Source organism: Phyllostomus discolor, chromosome 1, assembly GCF_004126475.2.
Source record: "Phyllostomus discolor isolate MPI-MPIP mPhyDis1 chromosome 1, mPhyDis1.pri.v3, whole genome shotgun sequence".
NCBI lineage: Eukaryota > Metazoa > Chordata > Mammalia > Chiroptera > Phyllostomidae > Phyllostomus > Phyllostomus discolor.
The window spans coordinates 1,441,470-1,456,643 of record NC_040903.2 but is presented as its reverse complement, the minus strand read 5'-3'; the positions used below and the strand labels follow the sequence as shown (position 1 = coordinate 1,456,643).

The following is a 15,174-nucleotide window of genomic DNA, read 5'->3' as shown; positions in this document are numbered from 1 at the left end:
AGGAGGGTGGAGCAGGAAAACAGAGGGCTCTGCCGGCACAGGGCTGACCCGTCGACGGTCCAGGCCGGGAGGGTCTGACCAACGCGCAGCAGAGAGCTGGAAACAGGGCACAAGCGGGCCCCCGCCCCCCGATGAGGGGCTCAGACCAGACCGGGTTCGGGGGCTGACGCAGCCGTGGGGGACGCAGAGGCTCCTCCCCGAGCTGTTGCCACTTTCTGAGTGTGGGGGTCAGGCGTGCCAGCTCCGTGGGCCCGGTGAGAAGACGAGAAAAGAAGAGAAGAAACGCCAACCTTCCCGATGTCCTGCAGCGTGGCCAGCTCCAGGACCTGGGAGAGCACGTCCAAGGCAGAGCGCAGAAAGCCCCCGAACTTCTCCGTGCTGCTCTGCAGGTCCAAGGTGACCTGGGGGGGGGGGAGCACCGGGTCACTGCACAGCTGCCTCAGGCTGTCTGCGGGGGCGCAGCCCTGCACACTCGCCACCGGGGGCGCACCCGCTGCCTGCCTGTTCGTGGCACCGGGCCTCGCGCGGGAAGGAAGTCTGCAGACGGCTGCAGGGAGGCTGCGCCTCTCAACGGCGCCTTCCAGCCGACACCGACTCGGCTGAGGGAGACCATCCCGAACCTGCCTTCCCACGGGGCGGCGCGGCAAAGACCGCGTCCTGTTCCACGGACACGGGGGCCCATGGAACACCTTATCAAACTCAGACCCAGCCTTTCAGTCTGGCCACAACAAAATACCAGTCTCAGGAAGAGTTAAGATTCTAAGGACCTCAGGTTAAATCACGTAGCAGTAACCCCACTGAGTAAACAGAGAGAAGGGGTCAGGCCCAGAGACACGTTACGTGGGAACAAGGTCAAGGGGAAGAGACTGACTGTGAGGATGAAAAACCCCGCCCAAGGGCGACAGTGAACAGAGTCGCCCAGGGGAGCGAGACCCGACCCCCAGCCTGGAAGCGGAGGCGGGACGGAGCGGTGAGAGGACCCAACGCTGGGGCAGAGGCGCCTGCCCCCGAGGGGTTTCAGCAGGCCGAGGGGGGCACGGCGGGAGGGGTCTGCCTCCAACAGGCGGACCAGGGTGGGCGCGGGGCAAGCAGGGGCGAGCCTGGAGATCCAAGGGCTCGGAGGCCCTGGAAGCTCTGGACTAAACCCCGGGGGCCCCGTGAAGCCCTCGGGCAGGGGCTCGCGGCGACGAGAGCGGCGGCACCTTGTAGTTGGCGTGGGTGGCCTTCAGGACGTCGTGCAGCCTGAGGTAGGAAGGAAGGTGGTAGAAGCTCCCCAGGGACGAGGACTTACTCGCTGTGACGGGCCCCGAGCCTTCGGACTGGCGGGAGGCTACGGACACACACAGACAGACACACACACACATTCAGACCACAACCGGCCGAGTTTAAAACCGATCACTGGCAATAACGGCTCTTACAAGTACTCCAGCAGAATGAAACACAAACCTCTCCTCTGACTTTTACTTACTCAGAAGCGGTGACAAACCTGAACCGTCAGCCTAAGTACCACCTGAGTCCCGCCCCCAAACACCACGACAAGAGCAGGTGAGGCACGGAAGAGGTGCGGTGTGGCCATGCGCCTGCTCCAGTCTGGCGGCTGCCTGCGAACCGGGGCGGCAGTGACTCAGTGGCCTCGGCCAGTCCCACGAGCTCCTGGAGCCCAGGGCTGCCAGGGGCAGGACAGGGCTGACCCCGGCCAGGCCAGGCCACGGCCTCTCCAGCCATCAAACAGGGTGACACGTGAACATGCTCTGACGACTCTAACGGGACACAGGTTGTTGCTGAAGTGGCGTTAGCGTGTGAATGCCCGCACTATGTAAAGCCGCTCGAGCTTTCCAGATGCTTGACATGGCGTCCGCGCCTGTCCACCGCTCAGGAGGGTGGGCAGACCACGCGGCTGACTCTGCACGGGGGAAGCTCAAGTGTCCGTTCCCGCGGGGCTGCAGGCCCTCGCCCCGTAGAACCCAGCGCTGTCACCCTCACGCGCAGGCTCTGTCCGCGGGAGGGGAGGGGAGGGAGGGCAGTGACCAGCCCCACGCGTGGGGAGAGGGAGCTGGGGCCGCCTGCTCTGCTGGGGCACCCCTCGAGCACAGGCCCCACAGCTGCACCCCGGAACCTCTGGCCCAGCAGCTCAGAAACCGCGGGAGCAGCAGCCCTCCGGATGGCCGTGGCGCCCCAGGTCCCTCTTGCTCAGGTGACTGCACCCCCGTGCACCCCACTGGGCACTCCCCACTGCCTCCTTCAGACGCTCCCCTGCAGGGACCCTCTTTCCCACGGCCTCCATCCCCAGCCCCGACAGTGCCTCCCTCACCGAACCCCCGGGTCCCTGCACCCCACTCTGCAGTGGTGGAAGGGGGCCCACGGGGAAGGAGGTGGCCAGCGAGGCTCCCGGCTGTGGTCACAGCACCTCGGTGAGTGACCCTCAGAGACGCTCCTGACCGAACGTGGTCCGTACACACTCGGCCATCAGCACCTCCTCCCCGAAACCATAGCTGGGGAGGCCTTTCTCTGGCCCCACGGCCGTGTGTGTACTTCCAGAAAGCACTGAGTCACCGTGACAGCCCTGCCCCAAACGTGAGCTCGGCCCTGTGATCCCGTGACAGGGCCGAGCCCCACCACCCGCCCCGCCCGGCTCCATCCCGTCCCCACTCCGTCCCGCCCCCGCTCCTACCTGGACTGGCCTCGCTGCCCTTCTTGGGGCTCAGGGGCACGGACGCCTGCTCGCCGGGCTCCTTCTCCTTCCCCTTCCGTCGGATGGGGCTCAGGGAAGGGGGGTTCGAGAGGGACGGCAAGGCTGCCTGGAAAAGAGGAGGCAGCTCTGGGAATGTGACCAGCGCGGAGACCGAAGTCTACAGCACCTGCTTCCACCGTTTACTGGAGGGAACCACCCCACGCGCCTCCTCTTCTCTCCGACTCCCCATCTGCGGAGCCGGGAACCGTCCGTGCTCCGTGCGCTGGGTGGGGGCTGCCCGGACTCCCCGACAGGGGCGCTGGGAGTGTCAGGGACGGAAGGGGCCCTGGAGCCCCAAGCAGGGCGCCCCCAGGCACAGCGACTGGGGTGTCCTGGGGGAGCCACGACACCAAAGAGGGGGTGAAGCCACGTCCCAAACTCCGTCTTCCAGACGAAGAAACAGCTCAGAGATGCAGCGACTTGTCCTCAGTCAGAGCCGGCGGGCAGTGGAGCTGGAAGGCAGCTGTCAGCAGCGGTGGGGACGAGGACAGCAGAGACGGACGCCTGGCCCCAGTGCCGCCACTGGTCCCTCGCTCACGCCCTCAGCTCTCGGGGACGTCACTTCCCACGCCAAGGCCCAGTGGCCGAGTGGACGTCACGGCTGCAGTCGGGGGGCTGGGGGCAGCTCTGTGGCTGCTGCCCCCAGGGACACTCGCTTCAGAACAGGCATGTCCACTTGGAGGGGGGGCAACACAGAGAAGGCCGGTGGCAGCCTGCAGCCGGGGGGCACGGGCGGGCCGAGGGGTGACAGCTAAAGGACGCCGCGTTCCCTTCTGGCCCCAGAGCTGACCGGTGATGGCCGACTGGCCCTGTGGGCGCAGGGAGCCCGAGGGAGCCATCCACTTTGGCTGGGGAGTGCTGTGGTGAGGGGGTGGAGTCCTCACTGCATCACGTGTCAGTAACGCTGCTCCCAGTAAACACAGCCAGAGGCTGCCACGGTCATCCCGATGAGACTCTCCATCTGTCCGTCCGGACCAGAGGAGTGGCCGAGGACACAGAGACGGCTGGGGCTGTGTGCCGTGTGTCGGCACGTGTACACACACACATACATGCGTGCACATGGTTGTTGCAGGACACTAGCAGGGAAAACGAAGGACTGGGGAGCCAGGGTGCAGAGCGGCGAGGACTTGCGTGTCTCCGACTCTGCGAGACACGCAGTGAGAGAGGCGGCGTGGCACAACGTGGCCTGCCCGGGCGGCTGCCGGGCCCCGGGCGGAGAGGCCGCACGGCGCTGCCCACAGCGGACCGGCGCTCCAAAGACAGCTCCGGGGCCTCTGCGGTTGGGCGCTGAAGACGCCCGGGCGGGCCTGCCCCCTGGTGCCGCCGCGCCCCGCGCGGGAGCCGCCACCTGCAGGCGGCCGCCGGAACTCCAGCTCGGTGACAGACACCCCGAGGGGCTCGGTCCCCTGCGCCGCTGCACGGCTGCGGGGAAGGCGGGCCGGCGGGGCCGCCACAGGGGCCAGTGTGGCGCTGCCTCAGAACGTTGAAAACGTAGCCGCCCCTGATCCAGCCACCCCACTTCTGGGCAGAGCGTGCACAGAGACACTCAAACACTCATCTGAAAAGGTGCGTGTGCGGCGCCGCTCACAGCAGCCAGGTGCGCCAGCGACCTGCGTGCCCACCGGCGGACGGGTGGGCAGAAAGCAGGTGAGATGAACACACGCGTGTGAGTGTATCTGACGGAACACTCCCCCGCCGTGGAAGAGAATGGTGTGTTGCCGTGCACGACACGGACGGGTCTGGAGCAGGGGTCCCCCACCTCCCGGCCACAGACGGGAACAGCTCGGGCCCCCGGAGCAACTGGGCCGCACGGCAGGAGGGGGACTTGGATGTCCCGAGCCTCCGTCCTCCCGAACCACCCTGCCCGGACCTGCGGATGGACCCTGTCTGCCACGAAACTGGTCCCTGGTGCCAAGAAGGCTGGGGACCACTGAGTGACACAGGTCAGACAGAGGAGGACAAACACTATGATTTCACCGGCATAATCCAAGAAAAAGAAACGGAATAAAGGAACACACAGCACAAACCCAGACTCCCAGACACAGAGACGAGCCCACGGTTGCCGGGGGGATGTTGGGCAGCTGGGCAAAGAGGGGACGGGACGGCGGGGTGCCGACTGGCCCCGAGGGAGCAGTGGCGGGGTGCTGAGTCAGGGTTGTGGCAGGAGCACCTGTGCTCGCCGACAGCCCGGGACTCGAGGGAAGTGCGGGCGCGCAGGGAAGCCGGGGCGCGGCAGTCACCTTGGCGGCGGGCCCGGGAGCCACCTCGTCCAGCACGTGCGCACAGACGTTGACCACCTTCAGCAGGTGGGAGAAGAGCTGCTCCACCATGGGCACCAGGCTGCGGTCCCCCAGCGCCGGCCACGCCTCCTCCTGCTTGCCGGCGGCCGGGCCGGCCTCCTCCTCCGTGGCCCAGGAGCTCCTCAGAGACTTGGGGGCGCTGGCTGTGAGACAGGCGCAAGGGTTACCTCCCGCCCTGCAGCGCGCGCACAAGAAGCCGCTCAGGAAACGCGTGTCCTCCAGACCCGGCCCCACGGGACACCCCCGCCTGGGCGTCGGCTGGGCCTCACACTGGACAGGAAACTGGCGTCCTCCCCAAACACCGTGGCCCCAACCTCCGTGACTGCCACGATCACACAGCCACCCAGGATGCGACGGTCCCCCGGGCCCCTTCCTCGTCTTCTCCGCCGAAGCTCGGCTGTGCCCCAGGCCTGCTGTTCCCCTCCCTCGGTCCCCTGGCAGCGGTCTCCGCCCCCAAGACCACGCAGCCGTCACCTTGTTCGGCCTCGCCCTTCCCTCAAGGACGCCTCGAGCCCCCTGAGCCCCCGCTCCTCCTCCTCCAACACTAACCCGCCAGCCGTCAGGCCCGTCCGAGACCTCCAGGACACGGAGGAGGAGTCCTGCTGACCTAGACGGACCACACCCACACCCCTCGCTGACCGTGGGCCCTTCCCGCCTCACCGGCCACATCCTCTGTCCGTGTCCTCGCCCTCATGTGACACCGAAATGACTTGCAGTTCCCGGATGTCACAGTTTTCAGGTCTCCCTGCCCCGGTGGGTGCCCTGCCCTCCGCCGGGGAGACCCTCCCTGCCGGCCCCTAAGGCTTGCTCCCGTGCTGCTGAGAGCGAGCCCGGCCCACGGTGCCCTCAGGGGAGGTGAGAGCTGAGCTGGTCTGCACCCAGCGGAGGGGCGGACCTGGGAAAGGCCACCGCTGGAACGCTGGACACGGACCGCCCGCCTGCAGCACAGGTCTCTGCACCAAGGCAACGTGTGGCCTCCCAGCGCCGCCCTGCAGGCGCTCACCACCCCGCCCTCCGAGGGTCCAAAGGCTGGGGGTTTCCATTTCAAGGCGGTACTGGTACCTGCAAGCAGGTTTCCAGCCAGGATCAGAGCATCCTGATGGGCTGAGAGGTCCAGCGGGAACCATGCTGACGAGAGCAGGGTGAGCACCGTGGTGACCATGCCGACCGTGCAGCTCTTCCGGGACTCGTCTGGGGCGCCCAGCGGGGGCACTCTGCAAGCAGACACTGGCGCTCAGCCTACAGGACGGCTCTGAGGCGAGCCGTCTGGCCTCCCCTCCCAACCAAGAGGGAGGCCTGTCACGGTGCGTTTTACACGGACTCATACAGCGGTTTTACAATTGACCAACAGCTTCCCCGTAAACCCAGCTCCATAAAAATCACCGGAGAAAAACCAGCTGATCAGTCTGACTTAAAAGTATTACACCTGTGTATTCTGACGACTCTCTTTAACTTTTGAGTAGCACATTTCACTCCATGGCGAGTTGCTCAGAAGCCAGGGGCTGCACCTGTGACCGGGAGCTGCAGGTGCGGGGCAGGGAGTGTGCGTCCTCAGAGGACACCACTCCAGACGGGATGCGAGCCACGTCGGCACACACACACACACACACACACGACAGTCGCAGACCACACCCCACCCGGTGTGCCCGTCGTCAGCTCCGGCACGCACAACCAAAGCCTGCTCCCTCCTTGATGCTGAGGAGGACGCAGAGTCACCCCTCGGGTTGCCGCAGGGCCGGCCGCCCGCTGCGGCACATCGTTCTACAGGAAAACTTTCACTACACCTCACGCCTCTGGTTCCTCACGATGTTGTGTAGTAGGTCACGTTTGATGTTAAACAACAAGTATTCCTAAGTTTTTAATTCTAGGACGAAGCAAGCCAGTCGGAAAGTCCTCGCCAGCACGTGCGGACCCGCACGCAGAAGCCCTCCCCCGCGCCGGAGAGGGAGCGCTGGGCGCCCGTGAGCTACGGCCAGCTCGGTGTTCCCCGCAGCACCCACCCCCGGGCCCCACACGGCTAGCCGCAGGGGAATGAGCGTCTGTGCGGTGCTGAACGAGAAGGAAAACGGGATTCCAGTGAGTGTGTGCGTATGGCGTGACTGCAGACGACCACGTGCCGAGAAAAACACTTACCCGCAATGCCAGCCCAGGCTCCAGACGCAAACCGGAAAGGCCGTGGAGAGAAGACACAGAGCTTCGCAGCATCCAAACTGCAGAGGAAGAAAGAAGTCACTCCCACACACCAAGAGGCATCTTCGGCCCTGGCTGGCGCGGCTCAGGGGGTTGAGCACTGGTTCCCCAGTACGGGGCACGTAACAGGCAACCCACAGGGATGTTTCTCTCCCCCTCTTTCTCCCTCCCTTCCGCTCTGTAAAAATAAACAAACAAAATCTAAAACAGGAAACTCTGTCAGCATCTCCGGTTTTCACTCCCTAGCACACACTAGTCCCCGAGACGGTCTGAACGTCCGGTCGGACCCCGTCAGATCACCAGCCTCTACTCTCTCTCTCGCGTCTCCTCTGTCGGCGGCTCTCGTCACGACGAGCCTGCGTCGCTCTAACCGTGGGAGAAGAAAGCCACCCGCACTGCTCCCGGAGCAGACCAGGCCTCGGTCCGCGGGGCACAGCTCCTCGGTGCCCCGCCGCGGAGACCCACCGTGAGCGCGCGCGTGGTGGCCGTGACCAGCTGCTGCGACACGGCGGCGACGACTCTGGACAGGTTGTTCTCCAGGGTGACGTCCGTCATGCTCGGCAGCAGGCTGTAGCCTCTGTACATCCTGGTGCGGAAAACGCGGGGACTCAGAGTCTGCTGCCGGGGCTCAGGGCGTTTCCAAGTCCAGACGGCATTTAGAAGTTTAAGACTACAGGCTACAGAAAGCTGAAGGAGTCCTGGCTTCTAAGTGGAAGACCGCACGGAAACTGGTCATTCCTCCAAGGGCCCTGACAGCCCCCCGCTGGGCTGCGGAGGCCACTGGAAGCAGGGCCCGAGGCCCGAGCTCCGCCTCCCATCTCCCACTGCCCACCCTGGACCTCGGACAGCCACCTTCCACAGAGCCAGGCCCACTGTGTGGGGATAAAACCAGCCTCGGTCGCCCTCCCTCCTCCGGGCAGCACCCTTCTCCTGGCGCCTCCCTGCCAGCACTCCAGCGCCCGGAGCCGCCCCTGTAGAGACGTCCGTCATGGAGCCCCTCCTAGTTCCAACCAAAGGAAACCCCTCCCCCCAGGGCTGCCGGCCCACCCCACGCGCCGTCCAAGGCCCGCGGCCACGTCACCCTCCTTGCAGCTACACAGACCCCAACTCTCCGACTCGGTGAAGGATCCCACCAGGTTAGCGCTGGGGCACTCTCAGACCAGCCAGTGTCCTGCCCACGGCCGCGCTCCACGACAGACCAAGGGGCCATGGGCACCTGCTCACGCGGAGCCTAAACCAGTGGTGGGGGTGGGGGGGCACGGGGGGGGGTGCCCCTAAGGGACCCGGGCGGACGGCGGGAGGCCGGTCTGCGCTGGGGACTGGGGGTTTCTCACAGTCGCGGTTCAGAGCCCACGGGAAGGAACTACCACACACGTCTCTGGCGGGACCGAACGTGTTTCCTGAACCGGCGTTCGGAAACAGCGGCATCCCCCGCGCTCGCCACGCCTGACAACGGCGCGCTCCGGCGCGGCTCCGGCTCATCCTAGAGGAGCACCAGCCCGAGTCCGTCCGAGAGCGAGGGCGCCAGCTCTGAGGTCAACGAGAGGGTGCTCCTCCCCGGGAGAAGCTGCCTCACGCGTGCACCTCAGCAGCTGCTACGCGAGGGAGAAGGTCTGACTGAGGGGCAGCGACCTCAAACCCGACAAGCCGAGTTCCAGCTCAGAACCAAGGCGTCGCGTGAACCTTCGGCTGAGATGCCACCTAGCCCGAGTTTTTAACAAAAACCACCACTCAGCAAAAACCACTCTTCAAAACGGCACTCAAGACGCAGAGAGCCAGAACAGCGCAGTCTTCTCCCTCCCGCAGTCTCCTTCTCGGGGTCACGTTCTGAAGAAAGGGGTGACCCCACGAAAGTGTCTCTGCCCGAGTCACTCCGGCCGCTCGGCCGCTCGCCCGGGCGCCAGACGAGCGCGGTGCACAGCCACCCGGAGCTGCGCTGGGGGTTTCTCCCAGCGAGCGGGGGCCCGTGACCTGACACCCTTCAAGAGCCCGCTCACCTAGAAACCAACAGGCACAGCGTAACCGGATGCACCACGGGGAACACAGGTGCAAGGGAGGAACGGAACAGGCGAGTTTTCAGGAAGGACCACACGGGGTCACACAGAGAAACACACTCGCGGGGACGCTGTGAGCAACTCGGCCGCCTGGGCCGCCGCGGCAGGACTGGGTGGACGCGTGTGCAGGGGTGGGCGGGGCGCTGAACCCCGGGACAGAGACACGCCCCGCCACGGAAGACCGCCTGCCCGAGCCCCCTCGCCTGGAGGGTTTCCCAGAAGACTCACGCGGGACGAGAGCCCCACAGGAAGGAAGTCAGGCGCCCGGGAAAGGGCGCGCTGCCGGACCCGGCACAGCCGGCCTACCTGGTGATGGTGCTGACGGAGAAGTGGGACGCGGGCTGCGCCTCGTGCATGAGCAGCTTCAGGTGGACGCTGCTCTGGTCTCTGGCCACGGCCACAACGGGGTCGGCCTGCCCCTGGTCGCACCTGTAGAACAGCTTGGGAACGAGCCTGCCGCGGAAGGAAGGGCCGTCTGCATGAGAAGGCGCAGCATCTCCCCTGGGATCACCGCCCCTCTCTGTCCCAGCCGTTGGGCCCCCGGCACCGGCTGCGCACCGGAGGCCGCCCCCTTCTCCAGGTGTGGAGCTCTGCAGGCACCCAAGGGTGGGGGCTCCGGTCCCAGGGCCACTCGCCCACTCGGAAGGAACTGGGGGCCGCACATTCCCTTTGCCTGTCGTCAAGTGACGTGCCTTTCTCTGCACACACTCAACGCTCCAATGGAAATATCCCTCACCCCCCGGCCGGTGAGGCTCAGCCGGTTGAGGCATCGTCTTGTGGACTGAGAGGTACGGATCCGACCCCTGGGCAGAGCGCACATGAAAAGACAACCGATCGATGTTTCTCTCCTGCTCTTCCCCCCTCCCTCCCCCTCTCTATAAAAATAAACAAAAATCTTTCAAAAAAAGAAAAAGCCAATTTCTGCCTGAACAAGGGGCACACCGTTAAGGTTTCTAAAGCGCCCTGCATGGTGAGCAGGGTCGGGCCTGGCCCCGGCCCCAGGCTGGCGGGGGGCGTGTTTCAGGACGGCTGCGCCACGGCAGGCGCCGAAGCCCTGACAGGGCCGTTCCTGAGGGTCTGCACGTCCACGCAGGGTCTCGTGGGCCCACGGCCACAGTCGCCGGGGAGCAGGAATGGCAGCCACTGTCCTCTGGTGAACGAGGGGACAGAAGGAGCCACACCACGGAACTCTCCTCAGCAACGGAGTGCACGGACTCCTGGCGCCCCTGCCGCTCCTGTGCGCTGGCCCCCAGACCCTCAGGGGAAGCCAGGGCAAAGGCCCGCTCCTGCAGGGACCCACTTAGAGGAGATGTCCACGGAGGGGGGGGGGTTCCCAGCTGCCGGGGCTGCAGTGGAAACAAGGGGCTTCTGACCAGGCACAGGGGCCCTCTGTGGGGGGATGGGCAGGTTCTAGAACGGGGCTGTGGTGATGCTCACAGTCTGTAAATGCACTAAACATCATTTAATTGTCCACTGAAGATGTGTGCATTTTAAGGGATGTAAATTATACCTCCAAGAAAGCTCTTAAAATATTTTACAGATTTCACTTATTTTTAGACAGAGGGGAAGGGACACAAAAGGAGAGGGAGAGACACATCAGTGTGTGGTTGCCTCTTGCACACCCCCCACTAGGGACCTGGACCCACAACCCAGGCATGTGCCCTGACCAGGAATCAAACCGGCGACTCTCTGGTTCACAGGTGCCATGGCACTCAATCCACTGAGCCCTATCAGCCAGGGCTATTAAAATGTTTTTTAAAAATCAAAAAGCTCGCCTTAGTAACTCAACTTCCAAAAATGAATTTAAAGAACAACAAAAAAGTCACACGTAAAAAGATTTTTACACCCGAGTGACACTGACACGGAAGCTCATCACAACCCCACCCCCCAGTAAAAAATGGCTCTGGTCAGAACACCCCTCCAGAAGAGCATCGGGTCCCAGGAAGATTCGGTCACGAACTGGAGGTGACCAGAGATGTCACAAACTGGAGGTGACCGGACCACAAAGCCGTGCTTGTGTTCTGTCGGAACTGGGAACAGCCGCTTGTGGACAGGACATGCAGCACAGCGGTCACAGCTGCCCCCACCTCCAGGCGGGGCGGAGGGCCACCGGGACTTCCTTCTCAGTGCCACTCTGCAGGGCCGGTCCCTGAGCAGGTGCCCATGGCAGGCGGCTGGGCCACACTCGGCCCCGCACGTGCCAGAGGAGCAGGAAGTGCCGCCCTACAGCCTCTGGCTGGCTCCCTCTGGCCGTCCTCACAGCTCTCAGCGCTTCACACAAAACGAGTGGCTGAGGAGAGACCCTTGGCAAATACCTGATCAGGGAGGCGGCAGCAACGTGCCGCACCCTGGGGTCCTCGTCCCCGAGCAGGTAGATGACCACGTCATTGAGCACCCGGTCTTGCAGCTTCAGAAGCTTTGGAGAGAAGAAGAAGAAAGAGACACAAGCTCTGTGTGCAGCTAAACTCTTGGTAAAGGTGTTAAGTTCACCGGTCGTGGGTTCACACCACACAACCCCAACTTGCACGCTTCGTCGGGAATCGGTCTCGGCAGCATGCGTTCCACAAGACCCACCCCCCCAGGACAGAGCAGTGTAGGGTGGGCGCGGCCGGCGCCGTGGGGCTTACCCCCGTGTAATGGTGCGCCCCTCTGTGCAGGCGTTCGGCTTTGGCCTCCAGAAAGCTCACCAGCCTGAGGAGAGAACACATTTCCCCAGAGGCGGTTCACTGCCCACAGGCACCTCCGCCGGCCGGCAGGACACGGACACACAAACCACCAGGGCGGGCCATCCGGGGCGGGCCGGTCCGCGGCCAGGGCCGCCCGGGGTCAGCACTGACTTAAAGGGGTGGGAGAACTACTGTGCTCCGGCAAGGATTTGCACCCTCTCAGACTCTGTCAATCAGGGGCACTGGGAAAACCACTTCTCTTCAAGTAAACATTAACGTGTATTATTTGGAAAGGCTCCGAGTGCCCTGAAAATCGGCCCAAACACACAGGCAGAAGGCAGGGCAGCTGCGGGCAGAAGGCCGCACCTTCCCGGCCCGCTGGTTGCAGCCCAGGAGGTGCTGACCCCACGTCCAGAGTCCCGCCTGGGGGCGCAGGGGACACAGTCCCGGATACTCGGAGATGTTCTGAGGGCACGAGCAGCCCCCGGCACACGGCCAGGCTCAACACGCACCCTCACGAACCCCGAGTGAGGGGGTACTGAGGGGAAACCACTCAGGCCAGAACTCACGCCGGGGCGACGGGGAGCGCAGCACGTCCACGGCCGGCCCTGCACGGCGACCGGACACAGGCCGGCTCTCTGGCCGCGTCCCACGTGGCCGCACCCTCTGTTCACGGAGGCAGACTCGAGGCGGGCCACAGACATCGGGGCTCGACACCCCCCATCGCCACCCCCCATCGCCGCCACGGCTAAGCCCGCCGGAACGACACCCCCTCTGCTGCCCAGACGACCTCCTGAGTCTGGTGCTAGGAAAGCTGTCTCGGCGACAAAGCCGCCAGGTGTCCGCCACACGGGGGACCTGGCGACACTCGCACCTGGGAGCCCTGGTGACCGCCGCCGCCCACCCCAAGCAGCCCAGGCCTCCCCGTCGACGCCCGGCGCGAGAAGCTGGGGCACGCACCTGAAGTCGACCTCCGCGAGCGTCTCCAGCAGCTCCGTGCGCACCAGCCAGTAGGAGCTGCTCCGCAGGCTCAGCACGTCGGTGATCAGCTGCAGCCCCAGGTCGCTGTAGCTGCTGCTGCACAGGCTCATGACGCAGTGCTGGGGGGAAAGCCGCCGCCGTGGCACCCCCACACCCCGCGCCTCCCTGGCACACGCCCGCGGCCCCCGTCTCGGTGGCACTGGCCGTGCGAGCCCTCCCTCAGAAAACTCTGGTCCTGAGCGTGTCCCTGCCACTCCACGTAATCTCCTCCGCCCACGTCTACCTCGGCCCTGGTCTCTGCCCGAGACACCTGCCTCACGAGCGTCTGTCAGCGCTGAGGAGGGGGACCAGGCCACACCTCCCGCCCCTTCTACAGCGGGCTCAGTGCCAGGGTGAAGGACGGGGCTCCGGGGGCGGCACGGTTCCCAGCCCCCCCAGCACTCCCGCCAGCCCCTGCGCACACAGGCCGGCACGGGGCCGCACCAGGCCTGCTGCCAACACACGCCTGCGCTCGACCAGGACTCGGCAAGTGCCGGGAGCAACAGCACAGCTCCGGCTAGGCCACAGCATTTTAAAAAGGGAAGGGGTCCTACAAATGGACAGTTACGGGGTTTTGTGGGGATTTTTTTAAAAATCTTTATCGGTTACGCTTTCTTGACGACGACTGGCCAGGGGGACCTACGGCCCCAGTGGCACAGAGGCTGGACCCGCACCACGCGAAGGTCAGGGGCCTCGTGCGAAGGTCAGGGGGCCGCCACTGACCCGAGTGCAGGCGGCGAGTCCCCTTGGGCTGCACGCTCTCAGCCTCTCACGGCTTGATGGAGTCACTTTAACTCAATGTGTGCGACATTTGCTGTTAGAGCAAGGTCAGTTTCTAAACACACTCTTCAGGGAAAGGGGTGTTTCCAACATCCACTTTGAGAATCAACACGTGAACAGGAGTCTATGAAACCTTCGCTCTACGGCGATGGTTTCCTCCCTCCCGAAGCTACGGGGAGGACACGCGGGTGGCTGCCTGCGGCGCTCACAGCCCGGGACGCCGGGACACGCCGCACGTGTCGACCACGACCATGGAAACCTCCCCGGCGCTCGGGGCAATGCGCCCCGCGGTGCTCACCCGCACGGCCGTGCACGCCAGCTTGCAGGTGACAGAAGACTCGTCCTTCAGGGTCTTCTGCAGCAGAGGGACGCAGTCCGCCAGAGAAAACGTGCTCCCTGGCCGGGAGAGCAAGAGCACACCCTTCGTGCACGCGTGGACTCGGCAGCGACGCCCCCAGAGGTCTCCGGCTCTCCAGACCCGCCCTCACCTGTCAGGGTCCGGACGGAGCCCAGCCCGCCGCCCACACGGAAGCGGGAGCGGCCGAGGACGGAGCAGAGGAGCGCCCCGCAGAGCACGGCCGTGGCCCCTCGGACCTGCGGGTCCCCGTGCGCGGTGTAGTTCACGACGTCCGAGACGCACTGCTCCTCTGCGGGGACAAACGGCCCGGGTGCTGAGGAAGGCCCCCCGAGGCTCCTAACTCGCAGGGAGAGCTCCCTTCCCGGGAAAGAGATGAGGGGCGGGGCGGCCCGGACCCAGACGAGACCCGACCGGAGTCACGGGCAGCCGGGAGGCGGGCAGGGGCTGTGCGACTCTGGGTTCAGGCACCCCTGGGGTCACTGACACAACGGGCCGCACTCCGGGGTGTCAGCAATCAGCAAAATGTCCATTTTTAACTTCAAAACGATCGGAAACCCTCAGGCAAGCCCACATTTACCCACACGAACACAACAGCACAGATCTGGCCCTCACCCAAAGATGGGGCGGGGGGCGGGGGGGACAGGGGGAGGACCCCAGAAACGCAGCTCTTCCCACCGAGGAGCCGCCTCTGCAAGGAGGCGCGTCCCCAAGGGTGTGCGAAGGGGACCGGCCAGCTGGGGCCTCGGCCACTCGCAGGCCCCCCACGTCCCCAGGCGGGAGCGTCTGGCCTGACTCAGCGGGACTGCGGCATAAACTTTCATCACGCACACGTGTGCTCATGGTAGAAACCGTCGTGTGGTCAGCTGGACCTGTGTCCCAAAACCCTGCTGCTGCCGTGTGCACACCGGCAAAGCACGCGTGGGCAGGCGCCCGTGCAGCACCACAGCGAGGTCTGTGTGCTGTGCGCACGGCTGTGACCAGGGCCCACGACGCGGCCGACCAGACGCGGCCGACCAGGCCCCGCCCGAGCTGGAGCAGCAGGGTGGGCGGGCGCAGAGGCTCCGCGAGGAGACCG

General features: G+C 65.1%; 1 protein-coding gene across 1 annotated transcript in view; it reads right to left on the bottom strand.

Annotated features, from left to right (window-relative positions):
• The window catches only part of HTT (huntingtin), a 91,097-nt gene that overhangs the window by 44,881 nt on the left and 31,042 nt on the right, over positions 1 to 15,174 (bottom strand). The window contains exons 17-29 of the mRNA XM_028503844.2: positions 14,230 to 14,388; positions 14,040 to 14,137; positions 12,902 to 13,041; positions 11,903 to 11,966; positions 11,591 to 11,691; positions 9,582 to 9,728; positions 7,687 to 7,807; positions 7,165 to 7,241; positions 6,094 to 6,245; positions 4,972 to 5,174; positions 2,672 to 2,798; positions 1,203 to 1,330; positions 291 to 401 (exon numbers count right to left, since the gene is read on the bottom strand). Of these exons, the coding sequence (XP_028359645.1) occupies positions 291 to 401; positions 1,203 to 1,330; positions 2,672 to 2,798; positions 4,972 to 5,174; positions 6,094 to 6,245; positions 7,165 to 7,241; positions 7,687 to 7,807; positions 9,582 to 9,728; positions 11,591 to 11,691; positions 11,903 to 11,966; positions 12,902 to 13,041; positions 14,040 to 14,137; positions 14,230 to 14,388 (1,628 nt within the window). The remainder of the gene's footprint in view (positions 1 to 290; positions 402 to 1,202; positions 1,331 to 2,671; positions 2,799 to 4,971; positions 5,175 to 6,093; positions 6,246 to 7,164; positions 7,242 to 7,686; positions 7,808 to 9,581; positions 9,729 to 11,590; positions 11,692 to 11,902; positions 11,967 to 12,901; positions 13,042 to 14,039; positions 14,138 to 14,229; positions 14,389 to 15,174) is intronic.